Source organism: Scleropages formosus, chromosome 14, assembly GCF_900964775.1.
Source record: "Scleropages formosus chromosome 14, fSclFor1.1, whole genome shotgun sequence".
NCBI lineage: Eukaryota > Metazoa > Chordata > Actinopteri > Osteoglossiformes > Osteoglossidae > Scleropages > Scleropages formosus.
In genome coordinates, this window is record NC_041819.1 from 635,075 (window position 1) to 660,197 (window position 25,123).

At 51.1% G+C, this 25,123-nt stretch overlaps 1 protein-coding gene across 2 annotated transcripts in view; it reads right to left on the reverse strand.

The window, feature by feature from the left end:
• The window catches only part of igf2bp2a (insulin-like growth factor 2 mRNA binding protein 2a), a 52,550-nt gene that overhangs the window by 9,835 nt on the left and 17,592 nt on the right, over nt 1-25,123 (reverse strand). The window contains exons 3-12 of one of the 2 annotated variants that reach the window (XM_029258014.1): nt 8,864-8,912; nt 7,445-7,496; nt 6,160-6,223; nt 5,679-5,969; nt 5,080-5,214; nt 4,804-4,926; nt 3,649-3,784; nt 2,659-2,793; nt 2,372-2,440; nt 639-755 (exon numbers count right to left, since the gene is read on the reverse strand). In XM_029258014.1, the coding sequence (XP_029113847.1) occupies nt 639-755; nt 2,372-2,440; nt 2,659-2,793; nt 3,649-3,784; nt 4,804-4,926; nt 5,080-5,214; nt 5,679-5,969; nt 6,160-6,223; nt 7,445-7,496; nt 8,864-8,912 (1,171 nt within the window). The remainder of the gene's footprint in view (nt 1-638; nt 756-2,371; nt 2,441-2,658; nt 2,794-3,648; nt 3,785-4,803; nt 4,927-5,079; nt 5,215-5,678; nt 5,970-6,159; nt 6,224-7,444; nt 7,497-8,863; nt 8,913-25,123) is intronic. The other variant, XM_029258015.1, reaches the window with a different exon arrangement.

Below are 25,123 nucleotides of genomic sequence, written 5' to 3' on the forward strand. Positions count from 1 at the left end.
TAACAGTGATGCCTTTCTGGGAAATCTGCACGGCTGTGTTTAAGAGGAAAAGTGGACGCACAGCGGGGGGGGGGGATCTGCGAGAGACCGCCTTGTCCCTCCCGTCCTGTCGAGCACAGCCTCGAGCCTCAGGCAGCAAGAAGGAGTCCTGCTGGAATTCCCGGCCTGTTAGTCAGCTGTCAGCTGGGAAGGTTTTATGGGGCTCCAACTGAACACGCTAAGTCGGAGGAGACACAGGCCCCGGCCTCCAGCCCCATGTGTCCTCGTGACTCAGCGTTGGTCACAGCTCTGGAGAAGGTAAATGTTCTCAGGAGAGGCAAGCTTTGGAAAGCACCTCCAGGCCAGAGAGGTCTACTTTGGGCCCTTCCATGTAATCACAGGGGGCCTAAGCAGTTGCCTATGTGAGCGGTGCAAGCAGGTGACTCTGTGAACACAGCTCTCTTGGCCACAACACCTTGTTTGAGAGAAGTTACTATGGTGCCATCAGCCACCGAAGGAGTGATGTAAGAGTTGGCAAACAGTGCTGGTCAGTTGTGACCACCCAATACAACCTGGTTCAATTCGTAACAATGGCCTTTATGTGGAAGCATGGCGATCAGGGGCAGGGGTCTTTCTGAGGGCAGATGGCAATGGGGCACCTTGATGGAGGCACCGGCGAAGCGAGCCAGCTGTTTGATATGCTGACCCTTCTTGCCGATGAGCGCGCCGACAGCCTGAGTTGGAATGAAGAGGTAGACCACTTCCTGTTCGGGAGCCTGGGAGGAGGAAGAGTGTGCAGTCAGAGGGGCCTCCGAGCAAGAAAATGCTCACATCGGGGTCCTCGCACATGCAAACACAGAGAAAAACAAACACACACATACACACAAGGCGGTATAAAAGGTACCCGAAAAATGCTAAAATGTAAGACTTTGGCAATGAGTTTGATTTCATGTCTATGACCAATTATGTGTTGGATGAGAACGGAGCAGACTACTACAAAATCATGTGCTGTCCCACAGGGCACCTCCTGGGCAAGACCCTGGCTGGTGTTTTTAGCCAGTAACCTGATACACCTGTCTCCCTTTATGTGAACCTCATTTGTTTCCGTAAGGCGAGTGTCTGGATACCGAAGAAGCTCACACACACACACACACACACACACACACACACACACACACACACATACACATACACAGTCTGACCCGCTTGTCCCATACGGGGTCGCGGGGAGCCGGAGCCTAGCCCGGCAACACAGGGCGTAGGGCTGGAGGGGGAGGGGACACACCCATGACGGGACGCCAGTCCGTCGCAAGGCACCCCAAGCAGGACTTGAACCCCAGACCCACCGGAGAGCAGGACCCGGTCCAACCCACTGTGCCACTGCGCCCCCCCACCCCCATAAATTCTTACAGGCAAAATCATAGTCAGCATCTAGACCAATACAAATTCACCCAAAACTGACCCAAAAACACATACAGCTCTTAAAAATATTCTAATCTTTATAATGAATGTCCTTTAAATTTAATAACTTTAGGTTATCAAGTTTCATAAGGCACTACTATTGGTCTAGTTCAGTGTGACTGAAAGGGTGCATTATGGGTGCGCTTCTCACATTTACACAGAGACAGAACGTAATTTATTAACAGCTTATTCATGGACTGTTTAAGGAATGCATGGTGTAGTAGAAGTCATTTAAAACGAAAATAAAATCGGAAAAGGGAAATACAAAAAAAGTGAGCCTGGAGCAAAGTTTATCGATGTAACCTAGGAAAGTTTTTTAAGGTTTCTTCCTTTCTGTGGGCCCTTAATGAGTCTAGAATAAACACAAAAACACACCAAAATCAACGAAAGCATGGAGAGGCACACACTGGAACAGAATTAAACACCCTCGGCCTATACACACAGCTGGCTGTATGTCCTCCTGCTGGAATCAGCCATCAGTCCCAGTGTTGGTCCATTTGGCTCGTTTGCCTGGAGACGTTTTATCACGGATTTGATGCAGTGCTGGGTCAAAAATTCTTCATAACCACATAAGAGTCCTCATACCGGAATAGGTGGTACAAATTCTTTAAGCCCATGTAAGTGAATACAGCAATGATCCCTACAACAGGATGGATGCACAACATAAGCAAATATAAAAATAAAGCCGCAACTGCTCCGTTCAGGGAGGTACCAGTAGATTAGCACTGAGCTGTGTGATGAAGGAGGGAAAAACCGTGCGCTAAAAAACTACAAAGAGGTGCTGAGAGCTGTCTCTGTTTTAAATATGTATGGGTGGAACACACAGCGAAGGAGAGATTAGTTACTGGTGTATTCAATCTGTGCATGCATGCATACAATGAAATGACAGAGCGTTAGGTGAGACGGGACTGGGTGAGACACAAGGACTCACTGAGTGCTGGTGGGATACGGCGCTGGCAGGAGGGACCCCGTATAGACCACTGAGATGTGACGAGTGACTCTGCGGGGACAGAGAGACTGTGGTCATGTTGCCGGCTCTGCCAGCAGCAATTTCCCAGTTCCTGTGGCCTGCCGTCCTGCTAAAGGGGGCCAATAGAGGCTATTGTGTGTGCGCTGAGTCAGGAGTAGTGTGAGCACCCTGTGTGGGGGGGAGCAGCTTTCCAATTTCCACCCACCCCCCACCCCACCCCTGGCACAAGTGCCACCTCCAACACTCACAAGGTATGCGCTGTACCCTGCGGAGGGGACAGGGGCAGCACCACGGGATCCAGCTGAAGAAGGGAGCACCGGCAGGCCTGTTGAGAAGATACCCAGGGCGTTCAGGTTGAGCCCAGGAATCAGGTTGGGTTGTAGCTGTAAGGACGAGAAGGGGTTGAAAAAACAGTCTCAATATCAGTCAGGCCATCTGGAGAAAGAGGAATGCACTTCTCATGTGCCCTTTTCATGTAATACCTGCCTCGCTCCTCTAGAGGGCCACATCTTCCCACCTCAAGCTGTCAACCATGGCGTGAAAAACATGAGCCACGCCCCCTTTTAGCAAAAACATTGGTACTGACAGAAGAGTGACAGGTTTGACGGGCCTGCAACTTTCCCCAAGGACGCAGTTTAACACGAACCTTTCGGCAAAGACTCTCCAATTCCGAAAAGGCCAATTCCAGCATGAGTGATTCATTCAGCTTTGCCCCAAGCTGTCAGAGGATTATAGTCGCAGCCATGTAGACATAACTTTGGGCTTTGTTGCAAACGTCCCCAAAAAAAATGCTTTTATGTAGGAGTACAGGTGAGAAGACTGAAAACCACCAATACATCCGCGCCCCTTTCTTTGGTGTGGATGAAGTGGCCGGAATGTCAATGTCGTGAGAAACCGGAGATAGGCGGGACGGTCCTGCAAACTGAAACTGATCCGGGGACATGGAGTGTGGTTTTTCGATCTGCGCAACTGAGGAGGGCTGAGTCACTCACCAATGAGTGTGCACCCCACAGTTACTCTCGTCTCACGGGGAGGGCTGTGGACTGTCTACAGAAAGCCTGTCTCATTATCTTGTCACAGGTACTTCTCATAAGAGCCTGTGGCAAAGGAGGTCCCAGTGCCAGAAAGAGCTTGTGACTCAAGCAGTGGCACTGCCTGGCGGCACTCATCAAGCAGTGCCTAGTAGGCCTGCAAGAAAGAACTGTACTCCTCCCTCGTCGGCGAGGAGCTCCACTTACATTTATAGCAGCAATGTCATTATCATGGGCTTCCCTCAGCTTCTTCATGATCTCCACCTCCGCCTTGCAGCACGCCTCAATGCTTCCCTTCACGGTGATGGTCCGCTCCGGGTTGTAAATGGTTAAGTCCTGTAAACTGCAGGAGGCAACAGCAGACAAGTGGGAAAAACGGTTATCAACCGACAGGTGATGTTGGAGAGCATCAATCCCCCCAAAACAAGGAGTCCAAACGCATAAGCAGAACTGGACTCATCAGACGCTATTAAATGATGACGACCCAGCCTAAAGCTGTCCTCTGTGCGCGGCGGGGGGGTTGCAGGAGAGATCTATCATCGTCTATCCTCACGACCGTCCCCCCTTTCAGCTTGACGCATCTTAATTCCAAACGGTCCCAAAATAAACAAGACAAATGACTCACAGGCCCCCGGAAACATGTGCCGGTCAAACAGTAAACAGAATCCTCAAGAGTAAAGTGAGTCACGCAGAGTGCTGGGTGGCACTGCGTTTCAGGACGGATGCCGAGCTGCCGCCGCCGCGGGGGCACAGGTGAGTGGCTCCCAGCCATCCGGCTCACGTCCCAGGACCCGCATCACAGCACAGAGTTCCCCTCAATGACAGAGACGCAGTCCACACATCAATAACAAGTTGCTCTGAGCCGGAGCCCCGGTAATCTTCGCTCCGCTACGGCTGCTGATATGAGGAACACCTTCACTACACCACGTGTTGCTAGGCTAATGAGCGTCTCAGAGAGAACACGGATCAGCACCAGGTACCGACTGCGATTATTAGCGGGAGACATTAATCCAATTTGGGCCAAATGCAGCAAAGGGGTGCAATGAGCATCGGAGGGGAAAAAACACAAGCTGCCAAGAGCTTCATTACAACAGGAGGATCCAGCCGCTGAACTTTAATTAACCTCTTCAGTTTCGCCTGCAACCTTACAGCAGCCAGTGCAGCGTGTGTGTTTGCCGCTAATTAAAAGCGCATCATTTAGTGGTTTTTTCCACAAAAACTAAGCGTGTTCTATTCTCTGGATTGTTGCTGTTGGGGATGCTCACGCAGTGCATATTAGGTCAAGCGAGACTCAACGGAGGCTTCCACATTATGTGTGGCACCCTCTGCCAGGGCCGGCGCAGTGCAAAATGGAACACCTACGAGGAGATGGTAATCTTGGTCCCCGTCTCCTGTTCGATCTTCTTAAGGTTGCGGCCCTCCTTGCCGATGAGTCGTCCCACGAGGCTGTTGTGGGCCAAGATTTTCAGAGGAATCTCTTCAGCTCTGTGAGGGAGGGATGGAGGGTGGAGAGAGAAGTAGGCAGTGTTACAAATGGGCACTCGCTGGGAGGGGATGGGGGGTGTGGGGATGTGGAGGAGGTGTGTAATTTCGTGGTGGGCAGGGGTGCCGGCTGCAGAAGCTTGGGGTTTCACTCACGCCTTGGTCTCGTTGGCCTCCTTCTGCATGATGTCCATGATCATGCGGCAGGCCGAGGAACAGCCCTCCGGGGTCGAATGGATGGTGATAGGCTTCTCCGTCGCCCCCGCGTACTCCTTCCGGTGGATGTCCACCCTGTGACGAGCGACAGAGCACACACACACACACACACACACACACACACACACACACACACACACACATACAAAATCAGGAGTGCAGTGTAGACCGAAACACAGCCCTGCTGCTAGGCTGTGACTACAGTCACCAGCCCTCTGCCCAAAGTGTATGCCAAGAGGGCCTATTCTCCTTTATCTTAAGTGATCAGTCAAAACCCCAAATTACCATATTAATTACTTGCACGTGTCATTATTGACTCTTGGAGTTCTTCACTAACAGGAATCCCCCTAAAGACAGTTATTTTCACAGCCACCGAGGCCCCATTGAGCAGCCTTGCAAGATAAATGAGCAGAGCTCTCGAACGGTCTTGAGGGGGTCCTGAACTGGAAAAGGGGTATTAGGTTTGAATGCAAGGAACATCAACCACCTCTGGCCAGGCTCTGGGGGAGCCGTGTCAGGGAAGAGCACACTCCACGTACTTGGACTGGGTCTGTTTGGTGACATTCTTGATGGTGAGCCCCTCCTTGCCAATGATGGCACCCACAAACTGCGTGGGTACCAGCATGCGCAGGGGGAAGTCGTGCTGCTTGTGCCAGGACCCCCCAGGGCCCCCCGAGGGGCCAGGCCGGAAGTCGTCCAGGTCACGCTGCGCCCGCCCCCCTCGTCGCGAGCGTGGGGCCGGAGCCTGCTGAGCGGCGTCCGCATCCAGGATGTAAGACACCTTGAAGGAGTAGTCCTCGAACTGGTGCCCCGTCAACTTCTCGACTGCCCTGGTGACATACAGCAGAAGCTCTTACACACACACACACACCCACATGCACAAAAACACCTGAAACAGAACTATATATATAACCACAGAACACAATCTGGAACACTGTGAGAGCTCATATGACGGCTCCACCACTGTCAAGTGACCAGCTCCCTTCCTGGGTGCAACCCCGCTTCCCGTGTCACACTTACACTTTGGCTTCCTCCTTGGTGGCGTAGGTGACGTTCACCACGGCCGTCTCTGTGTCAGTGTTCACTATGGGCAAAGGGTGGGACAGGAAGAGGTCAGGGTCAATGGGCTGCGCCGCTCCCCTCGTCACACTCCCGCTCAGGTTTCCACCAGACCCCAGGGGAGGACTCTGCCGCCTGCATCCATCAGGTTCATTACAGGAAGCTGGAAGCTCAGACAATGGGCTCTCCGTCAAGGGCGGGCTCTTGCAGATCAAAGTACCGCTTGTTTAGGACTTGTGCCGGGAGGCCAGGAACAGTGATTCACTCACGAGCACCCTGTCAGAGTCGACTTTCACACCAAAATGTGTTCCTTGTGAAGAAAAAACCACTTCCACATACATGTAGCCCAGTCAAATCACATAGTCACATGGTCTCCCCATCACTTTTCTTTCTTAAGCGGCCAGAGCTATTATTCTGAAAATATAAACGGGTTCGGAGTGTTATAGATGAAGCTGCAGTGCACAGTGCTCAAAAAAGTCACTTGCTTCATCACGGAGTGTGGGGAAACAGTTAAGGCTCAGTGGACTCCACTGATCAGCGGAGGTGCCATTCAGACCTGACGGTGGGCCGTAACAATGCTTTAACTTCCCAGCGAACACGGGCCACTGCGGGGGCGGAGACAGATGACGCGGAATCAGCAGCGCCCGCAATCGATGTCAGCCGGACACCAGAGACGAGCCTCTCGCACACGGACCGGAACGCGAGTCACACAGCAGCGAAGACTCCACGCACCTCCGCTCACGGCTGTGCTACACAGATGATCAGCACTTAACTTGGGCTGGTGGGGATGAAGGAGCTTCTAATCGTCTTCAGAAAAATGTAGCGTACGACACCCTCGCCCCACACCCAGCTGACACACACGCGAGACCAGAGACCTGGGCGCCGGCTTTTACCTCTTAATTGCTCCCTTGCCCCTTCCTAAAAAAATACACATATACACACGCACACACATTTTCTGGACGGCTGCCAGGCTTTCCCCACATCAATCGATATCCTGCGCAGGACGCAGCCCGCGGTTTTGTTCGCAAGGCCTTCTGGGATGTGCCAGGGTCAGAAACACTACTTTGCTTCTTCAAATTGGAGGCGCTGGGCTCCCTCGCTCACACGTGCCTCCGCCGCAGCAACCGGGAGCTCGTTTAGCATCATTGGAGGGGTGGGGGACAACAAAACCGGACACACGCGGCAGAGGGGCACAGCGCTGCCAAGAGGAGGATTCCAAGCCTATGCTCATCGCGCCACAACTTACCTTGTTCCACATTTTCTACGGAGCCATACTGCGCTAACAGGCCGTCCAAGACCTGCAGTAAAGAAAGACAAGAATTGAGCAGGAATACACACCTCACACACACTCAGCACATGAGCTGCACAACACGTGACATCCATGCTTTCCACACTCCAGGCGCAGATGTTGCAAACTTTTTCCCTGTCCAGCATTTTAATAATCTCAAATTACATCACCATGATTCTGGAGTAGCAGATATGAAGGCGACTAAGGGTGTCAGTTTGTCACCTAAAGTTCGGGATGTTCAAGTTGCACTCAGTGCTACTGCTGACGTACGTGTGAGCAAGGCGCTCACCCTAGTTTACTGCAATGAAAATACTGAGCAGTATAGACTCAGATACTGTAAATTCCTTTGGATTAAAGTGTCATCTGAGTAGCACAGTAATACTCATCGCTTTACCAGTTAGAGGATAGAGTTTTTATGTGTTTACTACAGAAGAAACCTTCCTGGAAACGGACTCTGCTGGTGTCCAGCTGAGACCGCTTCCTCAAACGCAACTCCCCGGGAGTTTCTGAAGGAAGGCGGGTTTGCGTTCCCCCACGGGGCAGGCAAAGCCGGACGGCGTGCGAACATCTCCGACTCCATCGCACACTTCCGAAGGGCTGCATTGTTTCAGCGTGTGTCTGATCATCCCACCAGACTGGAACAAGCTGCCTGTACTGCGCCGATGCGCACAACGCCTGAGCGGGACAGCCAATCCACCCAGAGTGCGCAGATCATCATTTGGTAAGCGGGAGCAGCAGGCAGATTATCGGGTCTCAAACTTCCAGGTGACAGCGCTGCTCTCTGGGAGCCAAAAGGACTACGGCCAATAGGAAAGGCTGAAAGAGGTGACCAGAACACGGGTTTCCTGGGCACTTCTGATCCAGAGGAACGGCATGCTTCATTGCTATATACTTTACCACTTTTACCTAAAGCTACTCAGAGATTTCTCTGTTAACTCAGCTGCATGTGCTACAGGAGCATTTCAGGCTTCTTTGTTCAAGTGTACAAAAGCAAAGCCGCCTGGGGGATTTGAACCAGTAGCCTGTGGGTCCCCAGCATCAGACAACCCGGTGCCTCCCAGAACTAGATAGGGAGACGTGGGAGTGGTGGGCGCCATAGACGTTGTCCCACACGCACCCACTGGACACGGAGACACTACCGCAGACACGTGAACACCGGCCCTGGCTCAGTAAGCGGTCCTTTGTTATGCAAAGTCGTGCCTTGGACAGAGCGGAGTCTTGGCACAGTTGCAGAGGTAGAGCAAGTGCTGATGCTGCCTTTCACGGCCAGAGTCCAATCCTCTCCCACACCGGCAACGGTGAGCAGCATGAGGATTTACACCCCAGCTCTCGAAACCTACCACAAAGACCTGGCCCATCGAGGACAGCGAGACCTACCTCCCACTGCAGGTGAGGGGGAATATTCCGGATCTGAATCTTGCGACTCCTGTGGAAATGACAGAGAAAAGAAGAGAGCAGAGTGTTGAACAAAGCCAAGTCACAGCACCGGCAAAAAAGGTCTTTCCCTGTGGAAAAACACAAGCTCCTTGCACGGCCTGGAGCAGCGCTTCCACATTGCAGCATATACACTGCGTACACACAGCGCCTGCCTTTTACACACAGTGTCAACACATTTACCACTCGGAGAGAAAACCCATCAATTTCACAACTTACACATCAAACAGAAGATGTTGTGAGGTCATGCATGGCAGCCACTGCTCTGCTGGTTGGTGAAGTTTACGAGGGAATGTGTGATCAGCCTCTCTGGTCCGGGCCTTCCAGAACCAGGCTGAACCTCCTTTAACCCTGGCTACTTGGTGGTTCCGCATACAAGAGGTCCCAAATTGAAAGAGACCCGCCCAGACCGGGCTCTCAATTTCATCTCCTTCCAGAGTTTTCAAAACAAGCTCCCTCCATCCCTCAGAACGGCTCAGTCCCCTTCGGCTGTCAAGAAGGTCTCCAAACACTTCTTTTTCAGACCCATGTCTCTCCCAATCTCCTGACAGCTCCGCAAATTTGTGTCACACCATCTCTGGCAATCACCTTCTCTTTCATACCTGACTCACATCTACAGATAGCTGGACACAGTGTGTGCGCGTTGACAATCCCGTCCTTATCTAAAGCTCTTTGTTGCCGAACGCACATCTGTTTACTGTGAGCTATGCGTTGCCCTGGAGAAACGCTTCTGTGCAATTAATACATGCAAAGGTAAATATCCACAGGACAAGCCCTCTCTGTCCAGTTTTTGAACAAAACACCAGAGCAAGGTGAGCAGTCTGTGGTACTGACATTAGAGATGTTACCATGTTCAGACCATTTGTCTCTCAGACATCCAAGATTTTGGACCAAATCTGAATTGTCACAACATGCGCAGGTGGACAATTTTATTTATTTGGCAGCTCCTAAACACAATGGGACAGCAGTTAATCCCCTTCAACCTCTCATGGTAGCCAGGCTATTAGCTATCCTATGAGCGTGTGTGTGTGTGTGTGTGTGTGTGTGTGTGTGTGTGTGTGTGTGTGTGTGTGTGTGAGAGTGAGAGTGAGAGAGAGAGAGAGAGCACAGGCAGGTCCTACAGGGGCGGGAGGTGTTCCTCTCTAAGAACACACTCTGAGACCAGAGCCACACAAACTGCCGACTGCAGGTTGTTAACAACTGCAGTATCGTATACCAACAAGCGTGGCCGACTGGAGCAGCAGAGGGAGGAGGGTACCATGGAACAGTACTACCGAGGGGTGAACACGAGGATGGTGAGCAATGCGACTCCCTTGGACTTTGGGAATGGGGTACAGGACACCACAGGGGACAGGGAGGGCGGATTGCGAGGTGAGATCCTTGGGGGGGAGGGGCACCACACTTCATCAGTGTTTCACAGTGAGGAAGTTGTTCCCCTCTGTGGGATATTGGCCCCTCTGCAGGATACCTGTCCCTTTGTGGAATATCTGTCCCTCTGTCAGATATCGGTCCTTCTGTGGGATATCTGTCCTACTATGAGATACCAGTTCCTCTGTGAGACACCTGTCCACCAGACCGGTGTGTTTCCCAGCACGAAAGAAGCCCTGGTGGATGGAAATACAAGAGCAGCCTAGCAGTGTGACCCAGTGTGACAATGCAGCAGAAATAGGCATTTGTTTGATTTATTTATTTATCTCATTTCTTTAAAAAAAAAAAAAAAAACATAAGCTTGCATCGCGGGGCGAAACCTCTTTTGTTTCCTAACTAAAACGCAGCTCAGCCGCCCGATACGACGCTCTACTCCGTCACAGTGGCTGTACAGTAGCTACGGCAACACGGAATTTCCATGAAAACAATTTCACACACGCATGGGACTTGGCAGACACCATTCTGGAAAACAAAAACGGAAGTAAAGGGAACAGAAGAGCGAAGCGGTTACACCTTGGACAGCGGGACACCTCACGCAATCCCGATGGTGGGAAAACTGCCAAAGCAACTTTTTTTTAATTTATTGTCACATTTTACATTTGGCAGGAGAACCCTTCTCGCAGTGGCGAGCGTGGCGGGGTAATACCCTCATTTAAATAAGATGCAAAGATCCCTTTGTTGTACATCGGCAGAGGAGCTCCGGGCACAACCTCCAACTTATCTGCCAGTGGGAGTGTCTGGAGGCAGCGAATGACAGTGTGCGGGGAGGGAAGGAGAGAGGGAGAGGGAAACGGAGAAAGAGAGCACTCACACCCGAGAACCCGCTGGTGCAGCTCAGAGGATCCGAGGAGCGTTCCGGGGTGGACGGGAAAGGCGGTGTCACGCTCTACCTACTGCACCTGTGACTCTTCGCAGACAAGTGACACCTATGTTTCTAAGAACGGAAAAAGATTTCTGTGTCTAAAAATAAATCAAGTTCATTGATGCCCTGACCAGCCGAGATGGCATTTTGTCTTGTGTGGGGACAACAGTTAGCACAAAACGCCCTGTGTTTACGGGGGGGGCAGCTTCTCCGCCTGCTCCTCCTCCTCTTCATCCTTGGGATGGGAGGACAGCTCACGGAAAAAGTGATGTGATCCAACTCCATCTGCCCGGGAGTTACTGGGAGCTCCTCATTTTCAGCATGCCTGTGGTTAGGGCAGGAACTGGCCCCACCCCCTGTCAATCACCTTGATGGGCATGTCCTGACATCTGCTGGTCCCACCCACTTGAAACTCTTATTTACACACTTTGTTTTCCTTTGCTTTAATCCACGAGCATAAGCAGCCCCGTGCAGCAATGCCTCACTCCACATATCACCTTTAAAATCTTAATAATAATAATAATAATAATATTTATGCGCAATAACGGCAAGGCTGCCTTGAGCGCCGCCTTCCCCACCGATCATAAGAAGCCATTGAGGGTGTAGTCAAAACGCAGCACTCAGACGTTTCCTGAACATAACCTAACTGTCAGCTGCCCTTTTTTTAATCCTCCCTTCCAGCGTTTGAATATTCTCGAGCGCAACCGCCTTCACCTGAAAAGCTAATATTTGCCGCAGCCGGCTGGCCGGCTAGAACTACTTCCGCGTAAACGCTTCCGTACCGATGTGCATGCGGCTCAGCGGGAGGTGCGTGAACCTCTGATGGACCTGTCTGAGCCAAGGGGCAAGGACAGGGAGGTCAGGAGGTCACCTGAATGAGCCACCCCGTCCCATTTGGTCATCGCTGTCAAAGCCAAATTAGCCAAATAGCCACGAGTGCACCATCTGGGGCTTCACAGGTGAGTACCAGGGAGCATTGGTCCGCCGGAGCAGAGCGCCGCAGAGCCTGCAAATAAATCAAATCATAAATCCACGATGGAGAGGGATAAGCAGATTTAGTGGGAGGCCATGATGTGACAGAGCCACCGTATTTCTCATTTACACACACCATATTTCTTATATACACACACCCTTGTGCCAAAGCCCACTGTGTCCACTGTTTCCCCACTAGTTCTGCAGGAGGTGCTTCCCACTCAAAACTTTTCGCCTCCTCCTCAAAGCTACAAGAGCATCTTCCCTCTTCAGGTACGCACAGCCCGCCCGTACCTGCACAGGACAGTGTTTTGGAGCTGCAGGCAACCGCAGCAACGCACTGCCATGGGGGACCTGGGGGGGCGGGGGGAAGGTGAGAGACACAGCTAACAGGCGGTGAGCGGCTCCAGCCTCATGGGGTACGGGGCTGTACGGCATGCACGGCCACCCTTGGACCCACGCTTTCATGAACACCCCCCCCAAGCAGGGCGCACAACCGCTCCCATTGTTGTCCCTCTTTAATTAGGCCAATCTGGTGGCACCAGAACGGCCGACCAGGGGGTACTTATGGGCCGGTTAATTACAGGAGACAAGCCTCAGCGCACATTTCCAGGGAGCGGGGGTGGGAAGCGAGGCCTCTGGCCCCCGCAAACTGCCCGCTGCCTGGCCCATATTAAAGTCTCCAAACGCCCCCCAGCGCCACAGCCCAGACACACACACCGCTAACAGCATGCGACATCACCCCCGGCCACCCTCGCTTACCCCCACCCCGCCGCAGTGGCATTCCCGGCAGCGGAATTCAGCCCCTGCGGTTCCCACAAAAGGCCTCCCAGATGGCAGCCCCAAAGGAAGTGGGGATCCATGTGCGATACACACCGAACAGATCCGTCAGTGTGGCCGGGGATCAGGCAGCGGGCGGGGGTCGTGGGAGGCAGGTGAAGGAGCGAAGCACAATACAGCGGCCAGGGGAAAATCCATTTTACTGATGGGTTACTCCAGCACTGGAACTGACCCACACAGGCATGGCCACACCCAAACAACACCCTGGTCAAGCCCCCCTGTCAATAGCAGGACCCTGGCCACGCCCCTGCCTAAGGCAGTGGAGCCATAAGTATTCTGAGCTGGGTGTGGAAATGAGCGGCCCATGGAACGGCTGCTGTAACCCTATGGCACAAGCCACCTTTATTTTGTCTAAATGAAATGCTTCTTGCACTCGCTCCCTGATATCACGTCAGCTGCTGGACAGGATGCTGAGTAGACTGTCCCAAAGTAGCTGGAAAAGCACGTGGAGGGGCGCTACAGCAGCGCCAGCCCCCCGAAACCGCCTTTCAAACAAGAAGCAGCATCCTGAATCTCCAGGGCAAACTCCTCACACCAACAGCAAACGCAGAAAGGTGGAGATGCCCAGAAACCCGTCGGCTGCCCCGCTGTACCAACGCCTACGTCAGGAATAAAAACGGCTGCGGGCAGCTTGGCGAATTGCACCATTTGCATATGAGACGAGCCGTCAAGAGCTCCACTGCTTATTCATAAAACGTCAGGCCTGTCGTTGGTTGGCACGCACACATGCTGCCCGCGCACCTCGGGTACCTTTACAAGAAACATCCGGTGTTCTGCCAAGCGGAACGATGAACACGGAACAAAAATGCATACGCAGAACTCTCTTAAATACAGTGTATTTAAAATGGACTGAACGTAAAATGAATTAATACAAACTTGATATTATTTAGTCATGCTCTTATAAGACATTTTAGAAAAACCACACTTTTAAAAAATTATTATATCTTTTATGGTCCACTCCTGAAACTCCCTCTGTAAATATGTGTATGAGTGAGGTGTTTCACTTTCCTCCACTTGAAAAAATAACATTTCATCTGCATGACAATTCAGAGAAATTTTTTCGAAATGTTGGGGTGGCCTTGTGACTTCAGCTGAAATAACATTACCTTTAGCACCTTTTGTAATCTGTGTGGATGCAAGTGAAATTTCCCAGTGATGTTCCTGTGTAAAATGTAAAAAACCTCTTCTGAAATTGCTGCTGCTGCCCTTGGACCCAAAGGTTGCAGGTACGAATCCCACCTCCAGCTGTAGTACCCTTGAGCAAGGTACTTACCCTAAAATTGCTCCAGTAAAATTACCCAGCTATATAAACGGGTAAATAATTGTAAAGTACCTTAACATTATAAGTCGCTTTGGAGAAAAGCATCAGCTAAATGAATAAATGTAAATGCAAAGAGTTCAACATTCTGGCTTCCTAGAGGTCGCAGTGATTTAAGAGAGTATACAGTGACAGGAAAGGCTTCCTAAACCCTAATCAAGTAGAGAGCACCAGAATGCAAATCAGTGCCTCTGCACAGTGGAAGACTCTGGGAGACGAGCGTGCCTCGTTCGGGAACTGTACCTGCACACACATCGGCGCAGCTTAGGAAGAAAGGACCGCGAGCGCCAAACAGGCCGACGCGTGAAGAGGATCACCAACAGGAGGCGCCATTTGTCCGTTTGCCACCCTAAATGGAGGGTGCCCGGTGGGGCGCAACGCTAAGGACGAGTGTAGCTCGGTGGTCCATGCAGGGCGGCGACGGTACCTGTAATCTGAATTAACCCCATTCCAGGCTCCCCCCATAAGCCCTTAAGCACATAAGTGTCCTTAAAACCCCCAGGAGAGCGATGAACGCATCGTCACACCCTGCGTTCCCTATACCGTCACGCATGCACATCCCGTCCAGGAGGACAGCTGGATCACGCGTAGCTCAGGTGCGTTTATTCCACCCCTCTGCTGCGTCGTCAAGAACATCAACATAAACAGCCTGCAGGGGCACTGAGACAACACCGCGTAATGAGCCGAAGCTTCCTGGTTCAACATGCAAATATCCCATATTAGCAATGAGCGCCTCATTAACATAAAAAACCCCTCCCACATTGCCCAAGGTGAACAGGGGACACAGGAAACAGGCTGGCATCCAGCAGGGTGGGTCACGACACCACACCCGATCGGGACCAGCAGTCATCAACAAGCACAGATGTCTTGCTTATATTATTCCAGGGTGACCCACTGTCTTACATCCCATAATCTGTAGCTATTTCTGTGGAACTCGTTTTTAAAGGAGGGCAGGAATGTGCGATACGCTTGTTAGCTCACACCCCCAGACTCCACCTCCCACCCCACACAGCCAATGAAATGCCTGTATTTCGCTGACAGCAGCTCTTTTGCAAATCCTACAGCCCAAGAGCTGGGGTCACAAGGTCAACAGGATGAGGCGGACCTCCACGTTGGTGTGTTCAGCCACGAGAACAGAGCGCACACCTTGCCGCAGGGGCAAGTGCGTCACAGCACAACGCTCTGTGCGCCTCTGTTCAAAGTGCTCAAGTGCATTTCTGAATTCTTAAAAATCAGTTCAGTGTGTCATTTATCAAACAAAACTCACGGACTCAAGTCTCTTTCAGGGGACAGCTGTGAGCGACGTAGTTACAGCAACTGCCTCCAGCTGTAGTACCCTTAATTAAGGTACTTACCCTGAATTACCTAACAGTACAAAAGAGTAACTAATTATAAATAGGGGGGCACGGTGGCACTGCCTTTTTGACCGGGTCCTGCTCTCCGGTGGGTCTGGGGTTCAAGTCCCGCTTCGGATGCCTTGTGATGGATTGGCATCCTCCCCCCCAGCCCTGCGCCCTGTGTTGCCAGGTTATGCTCCAGCTTGCCGCAACCCCGCTTGGGACAAGCGGTTTCAAACTGTGTGTGTGTGTCTGTGTCTGTGTGTGTGTGTGTAATTGTTGATAGCTTAACATTGTAAGCTGCTTTGGCGAAAAGCATCAGTTCAATGTAACGTTGGGTTTGATACAGTGGGAAAAAAAAATGCGAAAATACTTCACACCGTTAATCCTGAACAATTCCAGAGACATGCTGATTGCACAACAAACTCACCTGCCACACACAAATCAGATGTTGTCAACAGTCCCACCCAACACAGGTATTTGAGCTCATGCCCCCCCACCCCCTGGTTTCAGCAGCACATATGCCCCACTGCAGTGTGAATACTCCAACCATTCATCTCGCACCACGGGCCCTTCCTTATTACACTCACCAGCCAATTTATTAGGTACACCTGGCCAGGGCAGAGTGGTGGTGGTGTGGAGAATATTTTTCTTTGTCCAAATGAGGTTTTTTGGTATAACTGCATTTTTCAGTATCGCAAAGTGACACAACACTGCAGCCATTCGTGGCCAGTCTAGCCTTTCTCAAACTGATCATACCGTCAGGATAACGTGCCACAAAGCACACGTCACTGCAAGACGGTTCGACAAACATGGCAGTGGCTTTACTTTTCTCCAATGGCCTGCACAGTCCCCTCCTCCCAAGCCAACAGATTATTGCTGGGAGGAAGCAAAACGTGATGTTTGCATCGTGAATGTGCTGCCCAAAAATCAGACAGTGTGTTATGTTGTCAAGTGGAATGATGATGTCAATCTGAGGAATGCGTAAAGTACCTTGTTGCTGAGTTCACTCTGTTCTCAGGGAGAAAGAGGGATGCCCGCCTTGATTTGACAGAGGTGTACCTAATAAATTGGCCAGTGTGTGTACATTCATTCGGCCTCAAACTGGGATAGAAAGGCTGCAGGTGACACAGTGGTTAGAGCAGTCACCTCACAATCGGGAGTTCTTGGGGTCAAACCCCTCCTCTCACTACAGTACCCTTCATCAAGGTACTTACCCTATAAAAGTGGGTAAATCATTCTATGTAGGTTAGTGCACAAACCTCATAGTAAAAGTGTCAGGTAAGTGAATAAAAAAATAATGACAACAAGGTGGCACCCATGGTACACGACTGTGCGCAGCTTGCCCAAAGGGACAGCAAGCGGTGCGGCCACCCCAGGGACCCAGGTGGCGCTCGGATCGCCAAAGCCCAGGCGCTCTCAGGTGCAGCCCAGCAAAGTCCGCAGGACCTCGCCTGCAGCAGCAGGGATTTTCCCGGCTCATTCCCAGCAGAGAGCATCACTGCAGTGCTGCCAAGTAGGGTAAGAGTAACCAGAGGATTTTCAAGATAACGTCTTGGACACGCTGTTCCGGGCAGCAAAATAGAGCAGCAGCACGCCTTTCCTAGAGGCACCAAAGCGAACCGCTCTTCTTCCGCTCACTACTGGGCAGCACATCACTGGCATCCTCTCCTGCCATTGTACTTTCAGGCAATGCAGAGCTCCGCCGGTTAATGATTTGTGGCTGGATTAGTGGCAGTGACTGGCGTATCAGAGAGTCACTCGCTTATGAGGCATAAGAGGCCCCGTAACCATTGGCGATGGGTGTAAACAACCTCCATCTAATTGCCATGTGAAGCACTGAAAAGGCAGCTGCTGGCACATGCGGCTCAGCAAGCGGGAAATCATGAATGAGGCACCGAAAGCCGACGCTGATTCACTAAAAACACTAAACAGAAGGAAACTGGGGGAGGGTTAGAGGGGAGTGCTGCTACCACGTAAACAGGAAGTAGCAAGAAGCTGAAAATGCAACGAGGGGCCGCCTCCCCATCCCCTCCGCCCGGATTGTGGCGCGTCACCGATTGACGAGCAAATTAGGTCCTGCTAATTGTCCGTCAATTAGTCAGAGAGGACAGACAAAAGCCACCGGCATCTAGAAGGAGACCCTCAGCTGAAGGAGCCAGTCGGGGGTTCTGGCTGCGACATGGCCCCGGGATGGCCAGGCGCATGAGAATCAGAAAGCTAAAGAGGAATATCTTCTGGACACAATGGAACCCACACGTGCACAAAAACTACCACACAGGTGAAGTAACGACTTTTCCAGTTCCATCCATCCATTCATTATCAATATCCACTCGTCCAGGTCAGGGTCACAATGGCCCAGAGTCTATCCTGGAAACTTACAGTGTGAGGCAGAGTACAACCTAGATGAAACAACAGTTCATCACAGGATAGTCATACATGCTCACATACTATGGGCAACCTTGTCTGAAACCAGAGTCCAAACGAATGTGTTTGGACTCTGGTTTCCTGCCACAGTCTAAACACATTTGCTTGGACTGTGGGAGGAAACCAGAGCAGCTGGAGAAAACATGCAAACTCCACAGAGACTGAGCCGCACTCCAACCCACATCCAGACCTACAGTCCAGCAGCTGCTATGCCACCACAATGTCCAGTCTTACAGTTTACATATGTAATTTACTCATGACTGTAAACCCAACAACACCTCAATACAGACAGGTTTAACACCGCACTGAAATCTAGCTTCTAAACTGAACTTGTGTCCACTTGAGCGGCAACCACAGAACGACTGAAAATGAACCGAAACCGCAGTGTCCTCTGTTCAATATTATTTGTACTACTCAGGACATTTCATGTTGTAAAACATCGGTTTTTGCATCGGTTCTGATCTCAAAGTGGACAAAGCCTGAAAATCTCAGTTCACTGTCCGCATATGCACTGGACCTTTGACCCTGTCGTGTCTCTAGTGTAGTACATACCTACCAAGGAAAATGACTAAGTTATTACTGTACTGTAATTAGTACATACCTACCAAGGAGGTGCTTTATTATTATGCTGATTCCACTGTCTAAACTTGCATTAGCTTTGTACACTATAGTTCTAAACATAACTACTACAGATAGGTAGATACAGAGATAGATACATTGATACATAGGTAGATACACAGATGCATAGATAGATACATAGATGGATATATAGACACATATGTAGATACATAAATACACAGATAAGATACATACATCATCAGGTAAGAGACTTTACTGATCCAGATGGAAATTACACTTACAGTCATTTTCCTGTTTATACAGCTGGGCATTCTTCCTGTATCAATTCAAAGTAAGTACCTTGTTCAAGAATACTACAATAGGAGCAGGGATTCAGACCCAGGTCCCTCGAGTGGAAGGCTTTAAAAACACTTACAACTGATACACAAGAACCTTTAAACAGCACAAACTGCTAAGCATGAGAGCGTGCTGCTCAGCTGACAGTTCTGTCCAAAGAAAACTCACATTTTACAAGTCTGCAGCTGGAGCACCTAAGGGTACAACAGCAGGGCTCCTCTTGGGACTTGAACTGACTGCTTTCAGGAAAAAAAATCCATATTCTCCACCCCTGTGCTTCACAGCCTATCAGCAAGCTTGTGACGTACTGTATACAGCAAAGGCAAAAATTCACTATGTCAGTGTAAAGTACCAGAGCAGCAGGTACCCCTGTGGAGGAATCCCACCAGAACATCTGAACAAGGCCACCCATCCCCTTCCTCGCAGCAGCACAGATGGAGACTGGGTGGAGGAAGGACACAGCGAGGAGGTGTATGGGATTTGTCTCACCCACAGATAAAACCGGTTTATCTCACCATGGTAAACACGGCCCCACTCAGATCTTTGTTTAACATGGAAACGCACCAGCACCAGAGTCCATCACCGTGGTGGCATCGTGACCGCAAAGCTGCCAAAGCAGGAACGCAGCTGGATTCAGGACTGATGGATCTGATGGTGTAAGAAGCACATGACTGCAGTCTTACACCTCGGCCCATGTGGGTGGGGCCGGGTGCTCGGGTCTATCCTCTTAACCCCTCCAACAACAAGCCCCACGCCACACTTCCTGCCTCTCCCCCTCAAATGGTCCCCATGCAGCAGAGTCCTGAAAGGGCTAATCCTCCCCCAACAGACAGCAACAGTACATATTCATGCAGGTGAAACACATGCCTGCAGTCACAGTGATCGCCAGCAGGGCAGCGCACACAGTTCAACTCCCCAAATCCTCACAGAAGGCAGTGAAATGAGGCACTGTGCCCCTGGAGGCTGTGGTAAGAACATCAGCCACACATCTGCTGGAGAGACAGAGGCCAGTGGATCAAGGGTCACGCAGGGGCACTGTTTCACCTGGTGGTGGAAAGAAGCAGAGCGGCAGCCAGACGCAGCAGGCAGGTGAGCATAGCAGCACGTATTTAGGGAGGACGGATTGCAAGGGCCAAACTGGTCTTTACACATGTAAGAAACAATCAAGACTTAAATAAAAGATGAAATGGTTCTTCCATTGAGAGTTCCACCCCATAGTGACCAAACCCTGGAGAAGAAAAGCCGATATGTAATGCCATTATTACCCTCAAACAAGGAGGGATTTGCTTTAAATGATACACATTACAGAGAGGAGCAATTAACATTAATCATCTTTTCAAGGAGCATCACCGATGACAATCGTAGACATAAAGACAAGAACGGCAGTTAAAGAACGCCCTGTTTTCCCGGTCTGAAGCAGGGATGTGACCCGCGGTCACACCAGGGGAGGTGGTGACACTACGCGAACCAGCAGACACTCCCTGTGCTGTGCTGGCACACGCAGGAGCAACGATCATGAGCGAACAAAGGTAGCACCCGCCCACCCGTGCAACCTGTCACCACAGCCGTCCTTGTTCCCGCGCAGGCCGAGACAGCGGGCCTCTTGTAAACAAACCAGGCCATTCCTCCAGCGCCCCCCCCTGCTTTTGGCTGCAAGGGCCTACATGTTACTTCCCTGTTTTGAAAACGATCCGGCCAGGTATTAAAAAAAAAAAAAAATCTTTGCAGCTCCAGACATCTACAACAATAACCTCTGCACCATTGCCGTGTCTACCTCTTAATGATAGTAGCCGTGGCAACAGTTGTAATAAGCAGACTGGTTAAGAGTGGTAAACAAATGTGCCAAGGTTCAGGCAGCTCAGACACACACACACAAACTGTGTGCATTCTGGAAGGACACACCTGACCTGCATAGCTTTCGTCTGGAACATTCAGCTCGCTCTTCTTAGAAAAAAGAAGAAGAATGAAAAACTCTCCGAACAATAAGAACATTCACCACAAAAAAAAGTCAAGGCACACAGAACGATCCCGGGGACGCAGACGAGAAAACACTCGGCTTCATCTGTGGACCGGCTGAGCTTGCACGCAGCGTCAGCCGATAACGACCAACATGGACCGCGTTCCCTGGGGGGGGAGAAGCGGGGTGGCTGGGGGCTAGGGATGAGGGACGCGGAGAGCCTGGACCCCCCAGCTATTGGTCACATGTATGAGTAACATTGACCACACATGCATCACACACACTGAAAAGATTCTTGTGGTGTTGGGGGGGGGGGAGTGACAAACTTCAAATTGTTCGTGAGACGGTTCATGCGAAGAGTTAGCACACATCTGTCGCCGGCTACGACAGCAAGGAGCAGCATTGAAGAGGCTGGTTGGGCTCCAGGGTGTTTCTGTAGTCACGCACAGGTCAATCGGAACCACCACCACCTAATGGGAAATGATGGAGCAGCGACATCCCCACGCCAAAATCCCTTCCTGGTGGCCACGTCCCACAAGGGCATTTTGCCGAAATCGCCAAGCGATCTTGGCGTGTCTCTCGAAGGGGACGACCGTTGCACGACCACTCAGAGACAACATTCCCAGGAACGCCCAGGGAGGCCGTGCTGTGGAACTCTCATCCGGCCAGCGTTCCGTAGCGCCACGCAGGGAAAACCAGAGCGTAGGAAAGCAGATGGCAGGTAAGAGATGTGAGAGAGCGAAAGAGAGAGGGGTGGGGGTGGCACCGCGCTGGAGGCCCACTTGGCACTGCCGCCCGGCCCTGGCACAGCAACTGCTTGGCACGGCCCTGGCAAGTCCCTGTGAGCGCTGGTGTCCCTTGGCCGAGCGCAACGCTCTGTCTGACAGTGACGCCACCACTAGCCGAGCGCTGCAGGTGTGCGGGTGTCCGGGTGGGGAGACTCCGATATGCCACCCACGACGCATGGTCTGTCCACAAGCGACTGGGAAAAACACAACCCTGCTTTCCGGGCAGCCATACCTCAGCCGCACAGTGGGAGTGCTGACCCCATCCAGGACTCCCGGCACCAAACTGACCACCAGCATCCCATGTGCGGATTGTCGGGGGGGGATGGGCTCTCGAGGATTGTCAGAGCCTCTAATACACCCAAATCATATGACTTCCAGGAGTTCACCCTACACCGGGGGGGCAACCCATGTCGTCGCACTGGTCAGAGAGCGGGGAATGAACGTTGCCGGCCAGGCATCGAATCGGAGCCCTTCCCCTCAGTGGCACTGCTGATAGACAAGTTCGCGTCTCGCCGTCTTGCAGTTTGCGCTGCATTCCACCCCTGTAACCAGAGACGGCATCCTAGCAACAGCGATCTGTGTTTACTACGGCAGAATAACGTCCGTGGACAGAGAGATGGGCTCAGCGCTGACAGACGGGTTCGGCAACGCACGCACCGGAGAGATGCTCATGAGAGGAGTTCCTGTTTTGTGTGTGCGTGCACAGACGCATCTGTCTTGTACAGCAATTCTGATGTAAATAGAGCACTTTTGCCATACATGGGATCCGCTTCGGGACACGTGCACGGTTGCAAACAAACACACCTACACGCACTACTCAGTGTTGGAGAGAGAGGGGATGAGATGGAAGGAGACTGAGGTGACAGAGAAACGGGTCAAACCCAGGAGGGTAAAGATCCTCCCACCCCGAAGGCTCATTTCTCCTCAGAAATTCAGAAAAAAACACAACAAACACGTGTGCACTGCCAAACGGAGCAACTTGGTATCCTAGCAACGTGTCAGTGTTGCCACCGCATCTCGAGGCTAGTTGGGCTCCTTGACTGAGGAACAAACGTGTGCGAGCGCGAATGACAGAACTATCTCATGGTTCAGCAAGGCCTGTCTCTGGTTCAGTTCAAAGACCTGACAGCACCCTAGAATGAACACAACACACAAACACACACATGCGCGGGGCACTCGGCTCCAGCAATGCCAGGGCCGCCGGGCTCCTCACTTAAGATGTGCGGCAGAGCATGGCCGCTGAGGGGGACAAGCGTGGCCGTACGTGGGTCTCTGAGGAATCATGGGAGTTTCATTACGCAGTGCCATTGGACATGCAGCTGCTGCAGGGCATCGATTGCAAAGGGTCTCATCGCATGTAAAGAACACAGTCGGGTCTGAGAGTGTGAGCACGTGTGTGTGTGTGTGTGTGTGTGTGTGTGTGTGTGTGTGTGTGTGTGTGTGTGTGTGTGTGTGTGTAAGAGAGAGATAGAGTTTGTTTGTATGTACTGCTGGGGGCGTGGTGGCGCAGTGGGTTGGACCATGGTCCTGCTCTCCGGTGGGTCTGGGGTTCGAGTCCTGCTTGGGGTGCCTTGCGGTGAACTGGCGTCCCGTCCTGGGTGTGTCCCCTCCCCTTCTGGCCTTACGCCCTGTGTTACCGGGTAGGCTCCGGTTCCCCGTTACCCCGTAAGGGACAAGCGGTTCTGAAAATGTGTGTGTGTGTGTGTGTGTGTGTGTGTGTGTGTGTGTGTGTGTGTGTGTGTGTGTGTGTGTGTACTGCCCCCCACAATGAGCCAGCTGCCATTTGGACTCTGAGGCTGGGACTCCCCACCCCCCCAAACCATATGGGACTCAAATGGACTCACTTGCACCAAAACCCGCTACTCTGTTTCACCCCTGCCCTGCCCCATGTAGGTGGCCATTGAGGAGGGGCAGGACCACAGCATGGCTCCTTGCCTTGCTTACTCCAAAAGGAAGGGGAAGGAGTCACATGGGAGTGTTCATCAAATTCCAGTCCAGTAAGAATGTAGGACTAAACAAATATTACCACAGTAATAATAATAATAATATCACCTATGGGCAGCAGGGAGCACAGTTGTTAGAAGTGCTAGAAAAGTAGCAGTTAAGTCAAAGGCCAGCAGGTGGTGCAGTGGTTGGAGCTATCACCTTGCAACTGAAAGATCTTGGTTTCCATTCCTGATTTTGTTGTATTTCTCTTCATCAAGGCAATAACATTGAATGGAAACAGTAACATTTACCCTGCTCCTAAGTCACTTTGGAGCAAAGCATCTGGCAAATGCATAAATACTAATCTGCTTATGCCCAACATGAACCGCGACATATTCCAAATATATTCACAAAAAAATGATAAGCTGACAATAAATATGCACATGAAATATGTACCTATGTATCTTTAATTTTTCAATTGAGTTATTGTACACACAGCGTATTGCAGGGAGGCGTGAGGGGAGCAGCTCCATCGAGCTCCTGGCTCTGTGAATCAACTTTCCTCCTTTAAGGGTTTTTTTTGTTTAGGTGGAGAAAGGGGTGACTTCCACCCTCCCGCCAGTTCTTGACTGCCTGCAAAAGCTGAATGAAAACACAAACCCCACACACACACCACAGCAACAACGGTACAGCACAAGGAACCTGCAAAAGTGTATACATTCGTTTAAAAATTCAATACAAATTACAGTATGTATAGTGTATTGCTCATGTAAGCAATATTTCCACTGGCCTCTATTATTAAAAAACACAAATACAGTTTGATTTACCTTACGAAAATGTTGAGTTGATGCTGATTTGTGAAACTGATGTGGGCTTTCAAGAAGGAGAAGGACCTGGGTACAGCTGTTGTTTTGAAATTAAAGGACATGGGGTCCAGGCCCCACTCCCAATCAAGGTACTAACCCTGAACCAATACACTAACAATCACACAGCTGTGTACATTTCCCTTTAGTTGACACTTATCTCCAAAGCAACTTACACCATTAATGTACCTGCAATTATTCACCCATTTATACAGCTAGGTAATTTTACCGGAACAATCGAGGGTAAGTACCTTACTCAAGGGTAGTACAGCCAGAGGTCAGGCTTGAACCTACAACCTTTGGGTCCAAAGGCAGCAAAGCTAAGTACTACACTACCAGGTGTCCCAGGGTACATGTGTAAATGGGGCAAATCACTGCACAAACAGTTTAAATCAATTTGGAGGAATGTATCAGCAGAACAACAAAAACAATAATAATAATAATGCCAAAATTTCAGTGTGAGCAAGATTATGCTGATTGGTCACCAGTGGCCAGCTCTCTATCTGCTGGGCCACAAGCTGCACCAGAGAGGGTAGATACACGACTGCGTCTGACCTGAGAGCAAGTTCG